Below are 23,011 nucleotides of genomic sequence, written 5' to 3'. Positions count from 1 at the left end.
TCACTCATCACGACGACAGGCGAGGCACGCCTCACTTGCCTCCCCTGCCGCACGTCACTGTTTCAAGGATATTGTATTGTTGTTGTTGTAATAGTGAGGAACGAGGCACTTCTGCATCTTCAGCACACCGAGATTATTATTGAATACTGAACAAATACTTCCACAAATAAACATAATATACGCCGCGTTGAACTTCGAGACCAAATTTCTTCGGCTATTTGGCCACATCACCTGCTCTTTCACACCTTCCAGGCAAGCAGTCTTTGGCTATTTACAACATTGGTCAGGAGCGCGCGACGTTGAGCCTTGTGTATTCGCACTATTTATCGGTCATTTTTCATATATAGGCCTACTCCGGGCGCCAGGGTCGATATCTAACTCAGCACGTTCGGCTGCGCTGTCAGTCCTCGCGGAAGCTATATAGGCAGTCTCAACATCCAGACCAGTGGTTCTAAAACTTTTAGACCCATCGCCCCTTACCAAGCTCAACATATTCTTACCAGGCGACGGCTCGACCGTTTTTACCAAATGTCGTAGATAACTTTCCATTTCTCCGGAAGACTGAAGTAGGTTGTGAGCAATGTTCCCTCTAATTTTTGACGAGTCTGCGCACACTCAGCAACTAACTGCGCAGACCCTTGGACAACAGTGCGTGACGACAAAAAAAAAGGCCATCACTCCGGATTTTTTGTGCGCAGCTTAGATTTTCTTTGCGCAGAGACCGTGTCAGCACTGCGCATTTGCGCAGCTTTGAGGGAACATTGGTTGTAAGTGATTGAATCAACAGACGGGCCTGAAGAGGCCCAGGCAGGCCGGCCGAGCGAGATAGTGTAATGATGATGCACCCACCATCCTTATTGGTAAGTCATGGGTTCCATCCCCGGCCGGGTCAGAGAAAAGACTAAAAAACTGGTATCCGCGGCTATTCTGCTAGGCGCTCAGCATCCATGGATAGCATGGAGAAAAAATGGGGTACAGAGTACAGACTAGGTCACCTTTCGGTCGTATCACATCTCGATGGTGCAGGCGAAAATTAATATCGCCTCTCTCTCAGGCTATATAGTTGGGAGTACGATAATTTTGAAAGTGATCGAAACTTTCGAAATGTAATCTCGGTGCAGTCGTGCAAGGACTCTTAAATTAGAACACGACGCACAACGTGGGCGTGTTAATTGTAAACGGCAACGTTGCTCCTCTCCAATAACTGAACTTTCTCAACTTACGCCGTTCTCATAACTGCATGGAACCCTTTGCGATGCCAGTAAGCGGAAACTGTTAACGACCTGACAATCGCTTTCCGATCTTGGCACATTTCAAATTTTACAAATTCATCATGTTCGGTTTGCGAGAAGATCCTAATTTTCAAACCACTCTTAATAAGGAAGCTGGATCCCAACCGCGTCAACACCCCTACCCATTACCAAAGACAAAATCACACCGCGTCAGCATTACCACTTGGTCCATAAACATCTTTTTACAAAGCAAAATATTAATCATATATACTGTTGCGGGATACATAAAACAACTTGTGAAAAGAAATTCGACCGCGTTTGTCACACGCAGGGCAGTAAGGAAGGCATGAATGGCAAACGCGACTATATATTATAACGAACCAAAGACACCGCACCATGTTGCAATTGCCAGAAATTGATTGATTGCAAATGCGGGGTCCACTGGTCTACAAATCGATGCCAAAATTTAGATGCAGCGCTAAATTTTCCCGCTTGGTCACTAAAAATTTTGTTTCCACCAATTGATTATATCGTCCTTACAGTGGGTCGAACGATAGTCTGGTCAAACGGACTTATAGTACGAAAAATGCGAGCACGTCACTTTGAAATTTTGAATGCCAAAATGTTATTATGAAGGGAAGCTCTGAAGCTTAAAATTGCTTGCCGGCGTACGACCGAAACGTAAACACGATTCACTATTCTCTTTATACATAAAATATTTTAGTTAGCAGTAATACGTACTCTGATATATTCGCACACGAGTCCCATCAAGCATGGGACAAACAAAGAGTGAAAGCACGACGAATACAGCACAAATACAGAAAGATAAGAACACGACGCGAGTTAGCACCAAGATAACACCCGCCCGTCAGCCAAAACAGGCGCATAGCGCGAAATAGGCAGGATGTCGGGATTTCGAGATAAATATTCGGGCAGTACGCCTACATTGTAGTATTTTTACAAAAATATGAAGAGTCCGATGCGAAACGCCGATACGAGGCATGATATTTAGACGATAAAAGCGAGCAGCTAACACATCCGTCGTATGTACACGAAAGTTTTTGCCGTCGGTCAGTAACTCAATCGACGAGGGATTGCACGAGATACGCGGAAATAAAGGCAAGAACAAAGAAACTCATCATCAAAAACGCCGGCGTCATCCTTTCGTCACGGATGATCGCTTTCACTTGGTCGCAAACCGCAGACACTTTGCCTGGAGGCGCTTCGGCGTCACGTCGCGGCATGGACGCAGTCATCTCGGGGACAGCGGATTTGAAATTGGTCCAGGCGCCGAAGGGACCCGTCACGTCTTCGTAAACTTCCGTGACACTGTCTCGAATCGGCTGTTCCTGGGATGTCGCGGATTCGTTCTCCGTCTCCTGATCCGGTTCGTCAGCCTGTGCACGCAAAAACATTGCAAAGATAATTACATGATGCAGATATCACATGGGCACTGCGCATTTTCTTAAAAACTTTGTACATATCAGAATAGTGTTGGAATGACTCGATTCGAATCACAGCCCTAAAATAACTCGAGTCAACTCGACGTGTGAAGAAAAAATAGGAATGACTCGGGGACTTCGAATAGTCTACTTTGCAAAAACTTGGAATACTAATGCTTTCTTTACTGTGTTCCGTCTTGACTTGACAAGTCTCTGACTAGACATGGAAAGATTACAGAATAACTCGGTGAGAAGTCATCAAATAGTGTACTTTGGACAGTAATTGGATACCAGTGCTTAATTACCGAATTTCATTTAAGATTTGTTCCATCAGCAGCAAAACCAAAGACAAAAAAGCTTCAGCATGCATTATAATGTCATTACATCCCTATTTAAATATATTCAGTTAATTGTGAGAGCTAAAGTATAGAAATGGATCCACCACTAAAGTCAAGACACAAACTGAAAATATTTGACGACTTGAAATTGACTCGAAACCAAAAATCTGAGATGACCTAACGGGACTCGAGTCGCTTAAATAATTTGCATGACCTGACCGACCGCCTAAGTTACGTGACAAATTTTGAAATGGCTCGACTTGACTCGCGCCGAAGATTGGAACGACTCGAAAATACTTGTCACCCAACGGAAGTGGCTTGCAACGAATTCCTGAACAGGCAGAGATAAAAAGTTTTCGACATCGGCACCGATGCGTATCGCAAACCTGCGTCAAATCCGACCGTGCTTTGTCGGAACCTTTTCCGCTCGTCACTCTGGCATGGCGGACGATAGCAATTTGTACGGCGTACTCCACGCCAGGCTCCATGTCCCGAATCAAGTAATCGGTCTCGTCCGTCACCGCCTGTCAAGGCAACAACTGAAAATGATCCCGCTCGAAAATGAACACAGATCTCTGACTTGACTGGTCTTGAAATAGAGGTGGGCAATAACGAAGTATTTCTACTTTTTTCAGAGTAATTATTATTCGAGCGAGTGTTTCATACTCGCACTGATTGCCCAAGTGGTTACGTTTTAAAACTACTTCCTATTCTAATCAAGTTTTTAGGCAAAGCTACTTGGTTTCTTCAATTCAGATCATGGAAATTGGTAAATAGTTTCGGGATTTGTTTGGATCACTTGTATCAGCGAAAGCGTTATAAAAACTGGACGGAACAGTCCCAGCGTCACGGTAACTGCATATATTTTGAAAAAAGACACTTCCGATCAACTACTACCGACGTCGACTTCAGAAATCCCACCCAAGTGTTGGCGGTTTATTTAGGCTCCTCCTCGCCATCTCATCCGTTTAAGGGGTGTCTTATAAAAGCCTAGAAGTAGACCGTGTCACAAGTCGGCAGCTACGGAATGAAAATGATGAAAATCGACCTGGTGTAAATGACCCTAGCGGTCGACAAATACAATGAATATCGCAAAACAAACTACTAAAAGTTTGCGTCCTCTCAATCGAATCTACTTTTTGAAACAGTCACTTATTTGAGAACCTTCCAGCCCTTCCATGTTATACTTTCCCTTCAAATACTTCTCACATGTCTTGGGAATCGTTACTTCTAGATGTAATTGAAGTAGAAATTTATGGTGTTATTGCTTCACCTCGATACCGAAGCCGACTACATTATCGTTGATGTATCTAGTACACGTTGAACAAAAAAGCTTGACTTATGAATATAAATATTGTTACAGAGATGCCAGAGGCAAATCCGTATTATAGAGCAAGCAACGAATTGGTATTATTCAAAAACAAACATCCTGATGTCAACCAATATATGCAAATTATGTCAAATTACCTGTCGCACATCGGCAGAGTCGGAAGATTTGATATTGAGAGCGTACGAAACGCGATCGCCCTTTACAGTGCCGACGCTTTCCCAAGAGATAATTGCTGTAGTTTCACGAACCGATATCGTCGGGGCGCCTGAGAAATAAATCGTTGGCGTTACGCGGCGTCAGATAAATCTGAACCGCACAGTACCAGATCTGAGAGCATGGTGAACTGCGACCAGACTATAAGCATGAAAATTTTATTATATAAAATGTATGTCCCTCTATTCATTATCATGTTGAAGAAGCAAAAAGTCATTTGGATACGCTAAGTCGATAAAACAAATCTATTAAAAATTTCGAACGCATGAAATCACGATAAAGCCAATGTTTCCGGAAGGGTATCACGTAATGCACTACACACGGGCGTCAACTAAAACTTACTTTTGAGAGGCGGAGGTTGAGATGTGGTCGTAGAAAAGTGATATGCTTCCGAAAAAGGGCCTTCGCCGGCTTCATTCTGTGCGCTGATACGGAAGAAGTACTCGGTTTTCTCTTCCAACTTTGGAATTCTGTGAGATTTGCTAGGACCGCTGTACACAGTCACGAACCTTTCCGGAAGAAAACGACAGCAAAGTTGAAGTAGGGTCAAAATCAACATTATATTCTCAAATGGCAATCAAAAATCCACAAAATACGGCGGCATATCGCATAGGCCTACTCACGACACACGGTCCAGGTAGTCCAGGTTGGTAACTGACCATCACAGGACTTCAAGATGATCTCCAGTTTAAATATTTTAACTACGGAAAAAAACATTGGTGTTAAATGCGCAAATCTTTTAATATCACAGCATTTTTCGAGGTGCGATGTTTTGCATGACTAGCCATAGGTATAAGTTTTTTTAGCGTGTAAGAATACAGTTGTGTACACATTTCGGTTGATTAAACAGCTCTAAGCAAAGAACACAATCGCAACCAAGCTAAACTTTGATAGAAAATCAGTACACGAGATAATTTGCGACTCCAATAAATATCTGCCGGTTCAATGCATTCAGTATCACTTTTGAACTCAAATGCAACATTAAAACTCCATGTCATTGATGGCATGAAAGATAGGCCTACGCATCACACGAATTTAAAAAAGCGAATCAGGTCAGAAGAGAAGGCTTGCACCTTGCATATATCCCGATCAAAGTTCATGCACGCATAACAAAGACAGGTCGCAGCATTGGTTACAATGTAAACCAAGATAAAGCCGCACGTCAAGTCAAACCACTCACCTTCCGTGCCTGTCCATCATTTGAAGCTTGAATTCGTCATCATTACTATTCCACCTCAGCTTCAAACTGCTACAAGACGGTATGCATTCCAACAATGGTGGGTCAGGTGGTAACGGCTGCGTGCTTATGGTGAACATTGGGCTGTATTGACCGACACCGACATCATTAATTGCCCGAACACGCACTCTGTAGAGAGAGAGTAAGATTGTGGACAAGGAAATAAGAAAATTCAGTAAAATCAGTAAATTCATCGCCATGTTCATCAACTTTCCAGATTTAGTATACCAACGCTGTCGAAAGCGCAAAAAACTACAGAACCGACACGAAATTCTGCCCGTTAGTATCCAAAATTTCACGTGAATGCCGAGCCGGCAACTTGTGCGATAAAAACGTTACAGCAAATATATTGGATTGTGCAATTTTACGATCCTCAACACATCCCAACAGTGAATCAAGGCAACGGGAAAAAGGGCAAGGAACATCCAGCTTTCTGATTGAACGTATCCTGCGTTACCACAATGATGTCAGAATCTTTTTTTGGTGAGATGTGACTTATTCAATTTTCAATCAAAATAAGAATGCTGTAGCAAAGGATGATGCAAATACCTTAATTTAAATAGATATATATAATATATTGCTTACACCCAAACCATGACCCTAGTCTTAGTATTGGTATCACAATGCCGTCCAGTCGAGAATTACCACAATAAAAGCGCAAAAAGACTGCTAAAGAGCACAAAAAGGTTGACAAACAGCACAAAATACAAATATCATCACCGAACAATTAATGATAATACTTCAATATCTGAAGACAACATAAACACACAACGATAATACAAGTACGAAACCATTTACCGGTACTCCTTGTCCGGAGCGAGGTCTTTGATACGACACGACAGCTCTGGCCCTGTCGCCAACAAATTTGTCTTGTCGCCAGACTTATCCTTTGACGACTTGCTGGCCGACACTTCGACATGATACCCGGTTATAACGGCACCGTGTTCCGACGGTTTGTCCCACTTGATGAATGCCGACGTCGCGGCGCCTGGGTACGAATACTCCGCCTCTGCGTCTTGCTCCGGGGGAACATCGATTTGCCGAACTTTCGAGACGCAACCCGGGCAAGAAGGGGCCGTCATCACGGACAAAACTTCAGAGAATTTACTTTTGCCGACATCATTTTCGCACTGAATTCGATTCGAGTATTTAGCTTCCGAACAAACACAACAGTTTCGAGAGTTTACCTGGACTCGGAAAAAATAGAGGAAGTTCGGAGATAGATGGTGCACGGTGCAATTGAGAGCAGTGACCGTCTCGTGACAGTTCATAGTTGATTCCTGCGCGCCGTACTGTACTATGTATTTCGTGATTGCAGACCCGTTGTCGTGCGGTTTCTGGAGGGAAAATGACAAAGAATTCACAGTAAATGGAGCATGGTAATTGAAGATTTCCGCACGGAATGGCTGATAGGAACAGGAATCAAATTCTCTACTAGTTGCTGACGATTATCCCTTCGGGTTCATTTCAACATAAATGTACTTTTCGATAGGAATCAAATAACATATTCGTATTGAAATAGACCCAAATATTTTCTGCTGACACCCACTAGAGGTAATAGTCAGCAACTAGTAGAGAATTGAAAGACCGTCTTCACAGTGTCCTACAATGGTGTGGACACAAGCAAATCTCCAGCTCACTGCGATTGGTCTACGTCACGCGTTCAATTTGGCCAAGGGCAATTTTACGGTAATTTTTTACCGACTTGCAGAGCGCGAAAATTGATAAGATTGGTATCAATCGAAAGCTACCGCGGTTCTGATTGCAAAAATGTAAATTTTATTCCGCTCATGGTCCTGGAACCCCCCAAATCAGCCTCGAATGTTGCATTGTAACGGAGTTTGGTATCGTGACGCACCAATTGTAGGACACCATTGTGGGACATAATGTTATTTTCAATTCACTACTAATTGCTGTCGATTACCTTTAACGAATGTTAGCTGGAAATATTGTATAATTATCCCATTCTATTTTCAATTCCCTACCGGTTGCTAGCGACCACCTTTAACGAGTGTCAGCAGAAAATATTCGGGTGTATTTCAATGTGAATATATATTATTCAATTGTAAAATGAAGTTCTGTACCTACAAGAGTCTCTTTGAACCGGAATTGCTCTAAATTAGTCAGAACCACAAAAAAGCAGATTCTACAATGTCCGACAGCCGTATTGACCGAATACATCTAAAAGTATTATATTATTATAGTCGCCACACGTTCGAGATTCAAAACGTGCAGCAGTTTACATATCACGTGTCTCAATAAAGTCGCATGATATTGAAAAGACGTGACTGCATAATCCGAGTATTTCCTAACTGCAATTATGTGGAAGAGATAGATATTATTGATCGCGATCAATGTCACATAAAAGTATGCAGCCAAATTGCAAGAAACCGACAGTCATGTCACGAAAATCAAGATACGTTGGGAAACTTTCACTTTCGGCAAAATAAACAACCATCGTCAACTTGAGCAGGACACAAATTGCTTTAAGCAGCCACGAAGTGTAAAACTTGTCATCATTCAGCACAAAAAGTAACTTGAATTTGACTGATACAACACTTCAAAGCTGAATTGACATTCCATCAGAAGTTTCTTACCTTCCAAGAGACGTTTACTGTTTTAGACGTTACGTGCTCGGTCTGCACTTCGTGGGGAGCTTCGGGGGCCGCGGGACCGGTGACGGAGTCGAAAAATTCGGACCATTGCCCAGCCTATCGGTAAAAAATGTTTTAACAACTGGTGTATTCCATGCCGAGCCAAAACTACTTCAACTGATTAAAAAGATTTTATCAAGTAGCTTGAAATAACAGATTTCGATACAGAATAGCATGAAACAATGACTCACGAAATCATGCGTCTAGGCACAAAGTTTTTCAAGACAAATCAGCATAGCTATTAGGGGTATCAAACAGATACTGTTCTGACGATACAGCAATTTGTACAAAACAATACAAAACTAGGTTACTTTCTGCCACACAAACTTTGAATTGGAATGTAGAAAGTGTTTGGGCTGTTGTCTACAGCAAAACTAGAGAAAGACTAAAGAGACAAAACCACCGAGAAGTAGGTTATCGAATTGAGTACGCAGAGAAGACAGAAATACCCCGGCACCGGCCACCTCTGCAGCATCAATTGCGAATCACAAGTCTACAGCACCGCTCAACAAAAACTCTGCATTAGGACTGAAGATTAGGCTAATGACATACGTGTCACACTCGCCCATGAGGATTAACATATGATACAATGCATAGTAGTTCCTTGACACGATAGTGTTGACTCACCCCGGCTTTGTTGGCGGCACGGACGGCAAACTGGTAACATTTGCCAGGCTTCAAATTCGGAACGGAGCAACACAGCTTATCGCCTTGAAAGACAGTCTGCGCTTCTGCGTTGTCACGCAACAATGCCACTTGATACTGGGAGATGGGGCTGCCGCCGTCGTATGCTGGTGGTCCTAAACACAACGCTGTACTTAAATTTACCGTTAAGATTTGAAGAGCTTCTCGGAGGTACAGAACTTCAATATACAATTGAAAATATATTCATATATCATAATTTGCGGAAAATACGCTTCATACATTCATTACACTAACCATTGATCGGAAGATAATCAATCATTTCTAGAAGATCTAGGGAAAATCCAGCTATTTTGTACTAGTCCTTGGAATTTCCATCGCTCCACTTATCAAACCAAGGCTTGGCAAACAACAATTGTATTCTATGTAGACACCATTGAAATAGGATGCATTTCAACCAGTTTTAAGCGTGGATTGGAAATTGGATAGAAAAACAAATGGAGATATGGTACTGAAATAATTGAACAATCAAAATCATATTCAAAATATGATGTGCGGCTTAAATAATGGCTAATCCAAACTCGGCACATCTCACCAAACATACACGACACTGAGAATGGAGATACTCACCCCATTGAAGATGCACAATACTTGGGCCAGGCTTCGACGGAGTCCAAGGCGGCATACACTGTCCAGGCGCCACGGGTGGTACCGGGACAACGCCGACTTCTGACGGCATACTTGTCCCCCCTTGAGACACGCAAAAGACCCTGAGTCGATACGTCGATCCGGGGCACGCGTTGGTGACCGTAAACTCCTTATCATGTCCACGGTACAATTGCTCCATTTGATCACCCTTGTTGAGGCAAAACTCCAAGATATACTCGTCGATATTAGCTCCGCCATTGTCCACCGGTTCGCCTGCGTTATGCAAAAGCTGCGTCAAGAATACTAATGGCTAAATATAGAACTGTTGATCACAATTGTGAATTGACGACACATTGCTAAAGTCATACCCAATGGAATCGCGGTAACGGGTTTATAATTGCAACGGCACATAAATACGTCAGAGGTGAGAGAGAAAGGATATTTCGCTCGGCTCAAAATCAAATTTGGGTTTTTTGTGTGCAAACACCATTATGCTGGTGACCTCATAAATCAGGGCCGGCCAACCCGTGGCCCGCGAGAAGGTTTTGAGTGGCCCGCGAGGTAATTTCCGAAATTTCTAATATCATCAAAAATGGATTGCACAGATTGTGAACTTGCAAGGCGAACCAAACATTTGATTAGTCTGGCCGCAACACTTGAGATGTGATGTCTAAAATATCAATTCCGACGCGTTGACAGATCCATCAGCCATTCACATATTTGTATGTCTTCGTACACTAAAGCAGAATAATTTGCGATAGATTTATCAAAGGTGAAAATTTTCTACTAGCTTGCCGCAACATGTTGTCACTCGATTTCTTGTTTTCAATATTGTTGCCCTTTTGTGAAAATGGAAGAATACCTAAAGTATCAGATTGAGTCAAACTACATTCGCGATTAGGAGACAAAGTGTCGTTCAACATATGCGACATTGCGTTTGCGCTCGCAGTAAGACCGTCGACTATGAAACCTAGGCACGAAATGATTGACGCATGTTGGTCGCAGCTTTCGATATCGATATGTCCATGCGCCGAATAGCCCAGTCCTCGCAAACTTAGCCCAGCGATATACAACATGCCGCAATATAGTGAAGTGACAATATTATTGACCTATGAACTACAAAAAAAATTCGCGCTTCGCGCGGCCAGTGGCCCGCGCAATAGTTCGTCAATCGAATGTGGCCCTTTGGCTGAAAAGGTTGGCCAGCCCTGTCATAAATGAACATATGACGCTATCTCGTAACCCGAGAATGGTTTTCCTGATTCTGGCTACATCCCTGAACCAAACTGACAATGTTTGCACAGTATTCATTCGAAATATTCAATAGAATTCAAAGGTATCGGTTGCCCGAGTACACCACATTCCATCTCTAAGTAAGTAAAAATAATATATGTTACCCCAAGAAACTTTGAAATGGGTAGGTTGTGCTTTTCCACGAAGGGTCACCTTTCCAGGAGGCGATGGCTTGTCAGGAGAGGTATGAAAACACACAGGCGGACTGAAGCCGCTCTTTCCGTCATCGTTGTAAGCGCGGAGCTACAAATGACACGGAATAATATAAAGCTCAAAAAGCAATCAAAGCAGCATGGGGAGCGTTGCAGATGGGAAATCTCACATGCGCTACGGATTATCAATGCCGCCACTTGGGTGGGTGAATACGGCCATAACTTCTCACATTCCTAGATATCTCTAGAGCTGTGATCTTTTCAGGAAAAATGTTACAAATTCAACAACATAACACAAGATACGAGATGTGAAAAAGTTTCTCCTACACTCCGTATCGAGTCTCAAGCGAAGCATTGTGAACTGAGGGCCTGGTGAGCCATCTATAAATTGGAACCAGATTTGAGTCGAGTATTACAGTGCCATACATTAAGAACCAGATTTCTAAGAAATAGCAATGACAGAATCCGCTTAGTTACAAAACAACTCACCCTAAACCGGTAAGGACAGCTTTTCCTCAATCCCGCAACAGTGTGGTTGCGGTCGCATCCGTCGTAGACTGCGCGAAATCCGTAGTCTTTGCCGTCGTCCATTTCCAGAGCGAATTTGACATCTTTGCTGTGGCCTTGCCTGTCCGTGTCCCACCGGAGATGCAAGCTTTGAACGAAGCTCTTTGCCAACACGGGTGGGTCTGGGGCAGGTGGGGGTGCACCTGAAGTTTGGTACTTCACTTCTGGACTCCACGGGCTGGAAAAGAGATTTTAATAAGGTTATGCCAAACTGGATTCGCAGCACCCTAACTAGCAGGCAGACACAATTGGATTCAATGTTTTCATAAGCAAATCCCATTCCAGATTTGAGATTCAGATCCAAAATGAACTGGCAATGACAGCAATTTAGTAAGAAGTCTAATATAAATTCTAAATTATCGAAAACTTCATATTCGATCTAAATCCAGCCTAAATCTTCAAATTCATATTTTCAAATCCAGGCTCATTTTCGGTAACTGTGGATTGGCATTTGAACCAGGACTCTACAGGAATAACTAGTTTTGTATTTTTCAGAGTGAAACAAAGTAACCGCAGCCCATTTCCATGTAGGCTACCAGTGTCTTGCATGAGTGGCCCCTGCAGTGCACAGATAATTAATTGTACTTACAAGCTTGCATGAGTCAACGTTCAAGTTTTCTTAGAGTGTGTGATAGTTAACAGTGTTATTTGGAAGTGTCAATAAAAAAATCGCGAATTAGGTGTCCCGTGATGAGGTTATTCCTGCTGATTCGATATTCGAAAGACTGGGCCGGATTCAAAATGCTGGATTCAAGATCGCATAAGACAACGATTTGGTTAAATTTATTGTAAAAAAAGGCATTGATCGATCAGTCCACAAAACAGTGATCAAGCGATATAAATTCTACGTCAAAATTGAAATAGCAACCAACTGCCAGTGACCTGGAACCGGCATTTCAAGCGATAAGATTTTACAGTCATTCTGCAGAAATCCAGTCACCCCAATAACATAATGACAGTAACTGATACAGTTGAATAACAGAAAGCAAAAATACCAGTACCAGTAATGCGAAAGGACTGAGAAAATTAAATATTTATAGATCGTATTCAAATTAGGGCGAAATGCCATATAAATATCGGGATATACCACATATAATCAAAATTTATGCACGTACGTACGTCGTACATTCCTGTTTACATATTCCTTGGAAGTTCATTATATCTATAGCTAAATACTTTCACGCATGTTCGGCAGTATATGCCATAAGACGTCATATTCAATATTTCTTGAGGACTATTTTCATTCAGTTTTGTTATCATTGCATTGCTTTCCTTGGTGACGGTCGACTGTAGTAATAATCTAGCCACGCATGACGTATCAATACGCGTTTTATGGTTTGGCGCCTATTGTGTGATTGTGGCCTGTACAGATATAACTCACAGTCACAAATACTAATACAAACATCATAACGTAGGTTTCGCTATTACCAACTTTACCGTTGTATATTTCAAAAGCTGTGACATGCAATGACCTGTGGAATGGTGAATAGGCAAGCGCACTAAAGCCAAAAATAGAACCTGCATAGTAAAACCGCCCTCACTCAACTTTGCGTCAAAACAAATTAGAGCCCCCAGCTATAATTCGCAGCCGCACGTTTGTAATTACAACTCGGAATCCACACAGGATGCTAAATACCGTCTGGAATTTCAATTATCTTCTCTACAAACAAAAAAGCTATTACAAAAGTATCACTGGCTTCCACAATACAAAAACAGCAATCACTCCAAGTATCAACTGAGCAAGCGTGCGTATAGGGATATGTTGCCTAATTCTTCCAGCATGCAATCATCATTCGAGAAGGGTAATATACAAGAGTCATCAGTACCAGTGAGCAGCCAGATAGCCAACGGGAGGTGGGGAGGGAAATCGCCAGTTCTCAAAATTTGTTGTTTGGAGATTATAGTTACATAGTTACAGGATACATCATACTAAATCTGTGAGCAATATACCGTACTCATATTGAAATAAACCAAAATATTTATGGACGACACATGTCAGCGGTAATCGTCAGCTACAAGTGGAGAATTGTATATCAATGTTCCTTTTATTTCTCTTCTATTTGGGTTTACATCAACAAATTACTCCGTCCGATACATCACATTACATCCTTGAAGAGACTTCACATCTGAAAATTCGTGACCCACACCTCAAGTACAAGTACAATTAAATCAACGAAATCAGGGTTGGTCTGGCGGAATCGAAAGCTTAATTTACATACAATTACAACGGAGAAACGAGACCATCTCAGTGGACTGTCAATGATCTATTCATTATCGACCAAGTGGATTATCTAATATTAGTTCATTTCCTCGGAAAAATACTTCGCGAACACTTGATAATGAACTGCTTAAAATGATCTAGTTATCATGCAAGGACAAACTCAAAAGCACATTATACTTCAAAATAAGAACTAATCTTATTGATAACGACGGTGCAGCAACCCTGGGTATGCACCTAATTTCAATACCAGCTAACTACGGCCGATATCCCTGTTATTAGATTATCTTGACTCATACCGACCTTACACCCATGGCGTTCTGGCACCGCAACCGAAACGTATAAGATTGCGACGGACGCAGCTTGTCCAGTTTGAACTGTTTGTGAGAATCGGCATACAGGCTTCGGAATCCGTCACCGTTTCCGCCCTCATCCCATTCCAGAAAATATTTCGAGATCTTTTCTCCATTGTCGTTCGGGGCCTGCGCGAAACAAAGGTGATCGTAAAGCGGGGTCTCCATTTGAAGTCGGCTATATTTAAAAGTACGCAAATTGAAAGGAATTCTAATTCGTTTTACTGATCTCAACCAGGGTATCTTGAAGATAATGGGAATGTCATACCTGCATACCAGGGGGCACGTAGGAAAATATGGAGTACCCATCTGATTTGATTCCAAGTCGATTACCATTCATTATGACATCATAACAGCATGACTTAGAAAATTCAAGTGTGTACAGATTACATCGAAGAAAAAAAAATGTTAGTGATTGACTACACTTGATTCACATCGCTTAATGAGAAGCCTTCGGGTCAATCAGTACACGAAGGCAATGCCATTATCATGAACAGTGAGCATGCGTGGCCTTACGCTAAACTATACATGATTTGGATGCTGCGATACGGCCAGGGCCAGATGCAGTTTTGAAGCACCTACAGTAGCAAGAAAGTAATATAACTACATTTCTCAGTAATTAACATCACTCTTAGTGGCAGGGGCCAAGGGGCATGATGTAATATGAGTACAGGTCTATCACCACTAGACGTGAATCGTTGTGTCCGGCCCTGTCAGCAACTATCAAGGTTAAACCCGGAATTCACGATAAATCCAATGCATTTGAAATGCTTGTCAGAGAGAACACCATACAACCTCGAAAATTCGATGACACACAAAATGACGATTGTTCCACATCTAACCAGGAACAAATTCTTTTCGACTGAATAACAAACACCGCACGAACGTCAATAGCCAAAAAACTTCACGAGTCGCACTCACATGCCATTTGAGGGTGAGTGAACTTTTCGTTCTGTGAGTAGACTTTGGAGCGACCGGCGCACTTGGCGGACAGGATAAGGTACGAAATGTTGCTACTTCCGAGAAAGCACCCTTTATCGTGTTGGCTTCGGCAAGCACCCTACAAGAAATGAACTTGCATCAGACAAGAGATAGGAGTAAAAAATCCTGGACACGAAGCAAATGACGCTCCATCACTGACATTCAGAACAATACTTCATTCAATTTGCGTGAAATTCAATTTAATCTGCATTACTTTGCTAGATATTCAACGCCTGGCTTCAAATCCTTCAGCTCCGTGGCTTCAGAGTTCCCGCTGAAAACAGCAAGACGCGTAAAAGCGGCGGTCGACAAAATTCTATCGGAGGAAGTTGAGCGTGACAGCTTACCTTTCCACCATAACGAATTTGTCGCCTCCTTTTGTCTTGCTTCCGAGGTGAAGTTCGTACGTTACCGTCAACTTTCTTTCAACTGCCGCTGAATACTGTAAGGACCAGCGCAATGACGCCGACCTTGGGGCGACATTTGTAACCTGAAATTTAAATAGCACGTTGCCTGGAAGAGCAACAACATAGACGCTTTTGAATGTATTATTTTAATTTGGACGGTCACAAGTCACAATGCCAACCAAATTGTACTATTGTTTCTGGAAAACCAAGTTAAATTACTGCAAACTTCCGCTAACTGAGGACGATCTCGGCTGTCAGTGAAACTTGAATAGCTTTTCTAAAGCAATTATCCTAATTGGACAAATATTACACCGATTTTTACCGAATCAAATTGTTGTTGTTAGTTATGGGGATTAATCAAAACCAGGAGTGTTCAACAGGCACGAAATCATTATGGTAGTAAGAAAGCTGTGCGGGTGGAAATAAACAAAACTTCTCTCTCTTTCTAATGGAACGGCATTACTTGCACCGTATACCATGCATCCACATTCAGAAACTAGATTTTTGATTTGTGCTGCTGATATACCTATTCGCTTACCTCAGGCTTCGATATTGCAGACAAGTACTTCCTCAAATCGAAAACGCTTTCTACAAAAACAAATGACGGACGCCTTAGGAAATAGCACACAACAAGCAAATTTTCCACAGCAGGGGGGAGGACGGAGAACTTACAAAGACTCATCATTCATTTGGGCTTACTTTCCAAAAATATTTAGGCCGCCAGACACGCAGTTAGAACTCCTCCAAATAAATCAATTACACCGCTTTATGCCGAGACGGCACATAAATCAAAGTAAACCACAAATTCCCCAACAACGGAATTCAATCCAATTACAGATCAACGCTGGGAATAAATTTTCAGAGACACGAAAATGCGCAGTAGGCAGCGAGTTCGAAAAGCTGGCACTTTCAGGAAAATTATTACGACGCCTCCGCATCCATTTACCGACAGATCAACTTAGCCAAGCGTTTTCTAACATTAAAACGTATCTCACGCCCTTTGCACACCTCGGCGTACACACTGCGTACCACACAGCATTTGTCTCTGAATTATTATACTTCAGGTTTGGTGGATCTATTATAACCAAGGTTGTCATAGCGTCCTTATTGTGAAGGGCGATTTCCTAATTTCAAACACTACCCAACAAGACCGTGATAAGGACGGCACAAAATTGTTGAGCTTTTTTTTAGTCATCAGTTTACTAATATAGCGGTTAGGCTACTTAGAGTTTGGCTGTCCGAAGACATTTTGTAATCATGTCCTTTCATAGCACTATTCATTGCAAGAATGCATCTATTCAAACTTGACTTTGCCATAAGGGTTTGACTTTGGAATCTGTTTAAACCTCTTTAGTGTGCCGATAGCAATTGATAAGAGGCACCCGAAAAGTCTTTGTGTTTAAATATATGTATTCTTATAATGGATATTATTATGAAAGTCTTCAAGTTATGCACCGCAAACCAGCTATTTACAATCACGTCTCTTACCTGGCTGGGCCGTACGATTTGGAGAGAACGCCGGCCCGCGACGCGTATCTTGCCGCTGACCGACCGCGGCGTTCAAGCCCGAGTCCGAGTCCCATAGATTGACGGAGTTCCCCGTATGATGATGTGCGGCTACATCCCTCGCCGAGGCACCCCGGCACATGTCCCTGGCGGAACGTGGGGAATCGCCGGCACTCCCGGGCGATGCAGATGACAGAGAGCCCGATGAACTCTGATCGCTGGATGACAACCAGTGGGGAGGTGTGGTGGCGTGCTGGCGAGTTGGGTCTGTAAACGGAAATTATGATCCAGTCTTGATGCTTCGAGCGCAGAACTCGGGATGGCAATATATTATACAGAGGGAATCGATAAGTATATTGCGTTGGTTACCCCTTACCAGTGAGCTTGGCACTTGGTGGCGCCTAATCCTAACCTACCGTACCCTAACTGTAACCTTGATAATACAAACCCGTGTGCACATCAACACATACATATCAACCTGTGCCGAGTGCTGGATTAACCAAGTCCAATATGGGCTATCACAATGCACGTTCATATTCAGTGAATCCTTCACTTTTATACAATATTGACACATTGCTTTCATAATAATAATATCAGTTACTACCTTTATACTGCCAAATTACCAGGTAACCATTGTGACTCAATAACACTGATTTTACAAAGTTTTCTTTTCTCATTACGCCGACAACGTCTCCCTGATAGATGGCACATTAAAAATAATACAGCAGAGTAGCGTGTCTGAGGTCTAACTCAAGCCTTCGCTTAAAATGGTTCGAGAGAACACTTCCATACGCTTAAAATAATCAGCTTAATACTACCACAAATCTACAAAAAGACACATACCTCCGGAATTCAAAGCATCGGGAGCTGTATAAGTAAACGTGCCGTGCGGCGAAGGGACGTTACTATGGTTGTGAGGCGGATGGACAAAAGTCAGTGGATTTCCTGGAATGCCGGTCTGCAAATAGGTTCGATAATGTCATATCTCCAAAACTTGCTATCTCAATGAGGTAACCTCACCGGATAAGTCAGACATGACAAACTTGCGGAAGAAAATCACAAAATATATCACAGCTGAGATAACCGCTGTTACACAAAGTGATATTACTGAACAGAATTATCATATCAGAATAGACAATGACACGCCATACTCCCAAAACACAGTGTAAGGCGAACATCTGCAGCACAAGGACATTCCCACGACTTTCGAAAATTCACGGTCAAAGATACCGCCTGGAAACGTGGCAACGCACGAACCTGTTGCATGATATTGTAACATGTGCCCGGAATATGCGGTATATGAGACATCGTCGGCATCAAATGAACGGTGGGCGGCACTCTTACGGGCCTCGGAAAATGTATGAGCTGGTTTTCTCGAGTAACGACGATGCGCCTGGGCCCGCCCGGGTCCTCGATCACGTGAGAAAAATATCCGCGAGGTACTTGAATAGGGGGGATCGAACCGTTTGGTGATACCATAGGCACTTGAGCTGGACCTGTTATTTCGAAATGGTAGTCATTACAACATTGCAAGTAACGTGCGCTATTTTCTCTAGATCGAATGGGCCGTCTTTATCAGAAGGGTGAAGTGAATATCTACGTACTTGGCAACGACGAAATAAAAGCACATCGATACTTGCAACCAGCGTTTAGAACAGTGGTTCTCAACCGGGGGTCCGCGAAGCATTTTCACGGGGTCCGCGAAACCTCCGAATGTACAAAATGGTTGATAACTTAATTTGTATTCTTTTAAATTAGAGAAATCAGAAGCACTTTCGCTTCATAACCGTTAAAACTTCAGGACTCACATAAACAGAATAGCCGGGAAATGAAATATTCTACTGTGCACAATCATTTTAGTTGCCAAATTGGCAATAGCCGACTTATACAAACATGTTGCTGTTTAGAGATGTTTTGTTGGAGTTTCAGAAAAAAAAATTTCTCCTGTGATATACATAACCGCAATTCCAGAATACTTTCAGGATGAGCTGCTAGATATAAATGACAAGGCTGGACGTAATATTGGTACCATAATATATATTGCGATCATACCCAAAGGTGTTGTTACACATTATTATCAAATTCGGCAAAACCTATCTTTGTCCAAATGATTTTCGGCACTCGTTCATATCAAATCGATGGTGCGGATTTTCAAGACACAATGTATTTCCAATAGTGAAGCCACAAAATTCACTTTGATATCATCAATTTCCTCAATTTCTACATAAATAATATTATGTTAAGCATCCATGCAGATCCATTTCATTGGTAATGAATGATTAGTAGGGAACAAGTTTCAGCTCGGAAGTTGCTTTTATGACATTGAATGGGTTCTTCAAAGCATTTTTATCAATTTAGTCAATTATACCAGACACCGGAAGTTAACGAGACCACTTGCAGAAAAGGGAGCTTTTTCATAATACAATTTGACCAATTTAGAGTAAATACACGACTCCACAGGTTGAGCATCAAGTCATTACATCACATCTGTGATGACGAGAAGGTAAAATAAGCAGTCAGTAGAAGGCAGTTTGTTCGCGACCATGTGTATTTGTAACAGCTATATTACATGCATTATGTCTAGGTTCCCTGGTGTTACAACATAATGTGATTTCCTGTATTTTGAATGCTCACATATTGGATTTATTGTGACATTCAAATCCAGCGAATATAAAAAATAAACAACCAGCTAACCTTCTATACAATGGACGGAGTTCTCGGACTGAATTGTAAATGTCTCTCCGCGATTCACTTGCACTAGTATCATGCTCTAAAATAGAAAAAGAAGAAGTAAGCAGCTGAATAAATATCGCAGGTTAATATTGTCACCAGCCTTAAATCTACAGTGTATCCCTATACGCAAATGCCAACGAAAAATTACCCGTCATTTTAAAGAAATATGCCTCCTTCAGTCAATTTATATCAATTATTGGAGCTCAACTGATATCATAATTTTCAACCAATATAACATATTTTGCCAATAAACTGGCATTAATATGTTACATATTTCAACTATAACTTGTGGCAGCAATTTGAAAAATTCATTCCGCATCAACTTAATCAATATACAATAAATCTTCAGGAATGTAAAAAACTAGTAGGCTATTTCAATTCCAAATAGGTGTATATCATAGTTCGGGAAGCAAAACTTTTCTTCATTTCAATCATAGATTTTACAGCAAAAATATTGCCTTCGAACATTATCTTATGAAATGTAATCACTAATCAATATATATTTTTGAAATGAAATTGGTCAAAGAACTCAAAAGGAAATCAATAACGTTTATGAAAATGATTATAAAACAATTATAATTTGTATAATCACAGCTTGTGATGTCACTGGCCATTAATTGAAGGAACAATCCTCTTCAGAACAATGACAAGACTGATGATCAAGGCAACAGTTTATTAGTTTCCTAGTTTATTACTGATGAAAAAATTCAGCAATTTGCCTCGGGGCATGTACTGGGTTCAGAAGCTATCAGGGTTACAGCATTACCACTTATATTGGAGAATTCACCATTGATGGTGCCAACCGTATCTGAATGTGTTCAATATCATTTAGGCATGAATGGTGTAAACCTCCCTTGCATTTCAAAAGTCAAACAAATTTTCACAATGGATTAATAAAACTCCTAATTCAAACAGCAATAAATACAGGCCAGTGTGTCTCTGATCTCTATTAAGTAGCTAAAGGCTGATCAGCGTGTGAATACAGACATAAATTTGTCTTCATTTTATGTACCACGAAAACCATTTCATGACCATCATATACCATAACCTATCGACATGATACTGCAATTGACTGTCACTCGAGATATGGCATGTTGAAAATAGCAGCCAATGGAATATTCATTCGGCGATGTGTGCAAAACCATAATAAACCAGAAAATTTAATTTGAGCAAAATTGAAAAAATTCTTCACTGTGATATGTAATTGAATAGCATATTCATATTGAAATGAACTCGAATACTTTCGGTTGACACTTGTCAGGGGTAATCGTCAGCAACTAGTAGAGAATTGCCGACGATTACCCCTGATGAGTGTCAGCCGAAAACCTTCGTGTTCATTTCAATATGAATATCCTATATAATTGTCTATTGAAGTTCTGTACCTCCAATAAGCCCTTCAACTATGATATGTATAATTTGTCAGCGAAAACCATTTGTCTAACTAATCAATAGCTTACCAAGCGTATTATCATGATGAAACAAAACATTGTGGTAAACGCAAATCACAATTTACATATCTTACAGGGATACGTGGAACTCATGAAATGGCAATGCTTCATGAATACATCAGATTAAAAGTTTTGACAAAATCAGTATTCAGACAAAGTAGGCCTATAGTTCGGCGAAACAGCGGGATATTTTGCTGCCAGCATCCAAGTAATAAGGCATAAATTGAAATACGAGTTGAACCACTATATCGCCTTTTTCATGTCTCAAAACAATATCTTAGTAATGTTCACACATCAATTTGTGGGTTTTTGCCCATCTGCTGATCCCACATCTGTCTGAAGTCATCACATTGATGGTGAAATAATTCAAAACTTGTCATTCATATTAAAACAATTTTTCACCCAGTATCGCACATGTCTCAAATCATTCCACCGTAATAAACTATCGGTTAATGCACTAAAAACAGCGCACACTTCGATAAAGTACACAAACACTTTTTGAGATGAAAACCTACATTTTTATCGTGGTGAATTGCGTGAAAAAATCTATTCATTACGGTACATGCTACTGTACAACATCAATAGACCTATTACGTATTGTATTACCGTACCTTATTGTGGAATCCTGTTGTTAATATTTATAGTTATGAGCCCTATCACCAAAAGATTACAGGCCTGACACCGATACCATGGAAAACTGTACAACAGCAACTGTGGGTACTGAATAACAGCCCACATTCATTAGATTTTATGCTCATGTTGTGCCTGATTCTAATCGTTAGCCTTTTTGCCTGATATATCAGGTGAGCAGCGATGATTTTCCTAGTCAAAGTAATTTAATAAAAAGTAATTAAAAAATAAAACATAGTGTGAGCACAGGACACCGATTCCATACTTGAGTTGTAGGACTACATTGAAGATAGGAAAGCAGCATCATTTTGGCAGGGTTAATAATGGTTGGACCAATTGCAGGACATTTATCTTTTGTACAATACTGCTCAGTTATATAACAATTCAAATTAATAGTTCGACAATACACATGTCTTGTAACTGCCATACTATATAACTGTCCAAGTCATACGCAGAAAATATACAGGTCATCAACAACATGTAAATCCCATTGGCCATTGCCATGTTGTATACCTTACAAATAATATCATGAAAAATTAACAATCATAATTCATATCTTAAAGACTAACCTCTTTTGCAGCTGAGCCTTGCGTTATATGGGAATCTTCATGAGTAGTGCCTGCTGTTTCCATTGTTGGAGACTGGACTGAGTCTGAGATACTGGGCGATTTTGATTTAGGAGAATTGTTGGTGGGTACTGGCATGATTTCACAAATGGTGTCGGCACCACATAGAAGTAATTGGACTAGACCTATGAATAGATTAGGTCACTCTAAAACAACAATATCAAAGAATCAGATGATTTTGAAACAGCAATATAATATTGCCAATATTTAAGCACATTCTGTTATACTATAATATCAAACTGGTTACTGATCATACCTCGCGACCATTTTAGAACCACAAATTTCCCGCTGTCGGTTACTACTCCGGAGAACAGTGTAGTACCTTTACCAAAACAAACAGTCACAGCTGGCCATTACAAGC

General features: G+C 41.2%; 1 protein-coding gene across 1 annotated transcript; it reads right to left on the bottom strand.

Annotated features, from left to right (window-relative positions):
- Positions 1 to 1,442: 1,442 nt before the first annotated feature.
- LOC145455205 (fibronectin type-III domain-containing protein 3a-like) lies at positions 1,443 to 23,011 on the bottom strand. Its single transcript, XM_080333157.1, has 22 exons — positions 22,594 to 23,011; positions 19,908 to 19,983; positions 18,471 to 18,709; positions 18,057 to 18,171; positions 17,196 to 17,480; positions 16,246 to 16,295; positions 15,648 to 15,790; positions 15,515 to 15,574; positions 15,241 to 15,379; positions 14,270 to 14,448; positions 11,671 to 11,926; positions 11,134 to 11,272; positions 9,719 to 10,009; positions 9,074 to 9,246; positions 8,390 to 8,503; positions 6,980 to 7,129; positions 6,591 to 6,922; positions 5,736 to 5,921; positions 4,898 to 5,064; positions 4,480 to 4,607; positions 3,399 to 3,536; positions 1,443 to 2,629 (listed from the first exon to the last, which is right to left on the bottom strand). The coding sequence occupies exons 1-22, from the start codon at positions 22,726 to 22,728 to the stop codon at positions 2,312 to 2,314; spliced, it is 3,813 nt and encodes a 1,270-aa protein (XP_080189283.1). The 5' UTR covers positions 22,729 to 23,011; the 3' UTR covers positions 1,443 to 2,311.

The sequence above is a fragment of the Botryllus schlosseri genome, chromosome 14 (assembly GCF_051294905.1).
Source record: "Botryllus schlosseri isolate E-star chromosome 14, Bs_hap1, whole genome shotgun sequence".
In the NCBI taxonomy this organism is placed as follows: Eukaryota; Metazoa; Chordata; class Ascidiacea; order Stolidobranchia; family Styelidae; genus Botryllus; species Botryllus schlosseri.
Note: the sequence above shows the minus strand (reverse complement) of the source record. Positions and strands in the feature narration are given on the sequence as shown.

Bases quoted from the DNA above. Each gene is read 5' to 3' on its own strand.
- LOC145455205 (XM_080333157.1), bottom strand. From the start codon at position 22,728: ATGCCAGTACCCACCAACAATTCTCCTAAATCAAAATCGCCCAGTATC. The intron at 15,575-15,647 runs GTAAGCTGTCAC...TGCTGTTTTCAG, and splicing joins AAATTCGTTATGGTGGAAAG to CGGGAACTCTGAAGCCACGG. The intron at 5,922-6,590 runs GTAAATGGTTTC...CTCTCTCTACAG, and splicing joins GCTCCGGACAAGGAGTACCG to AGTGCGTGTTCGGGCAATTA.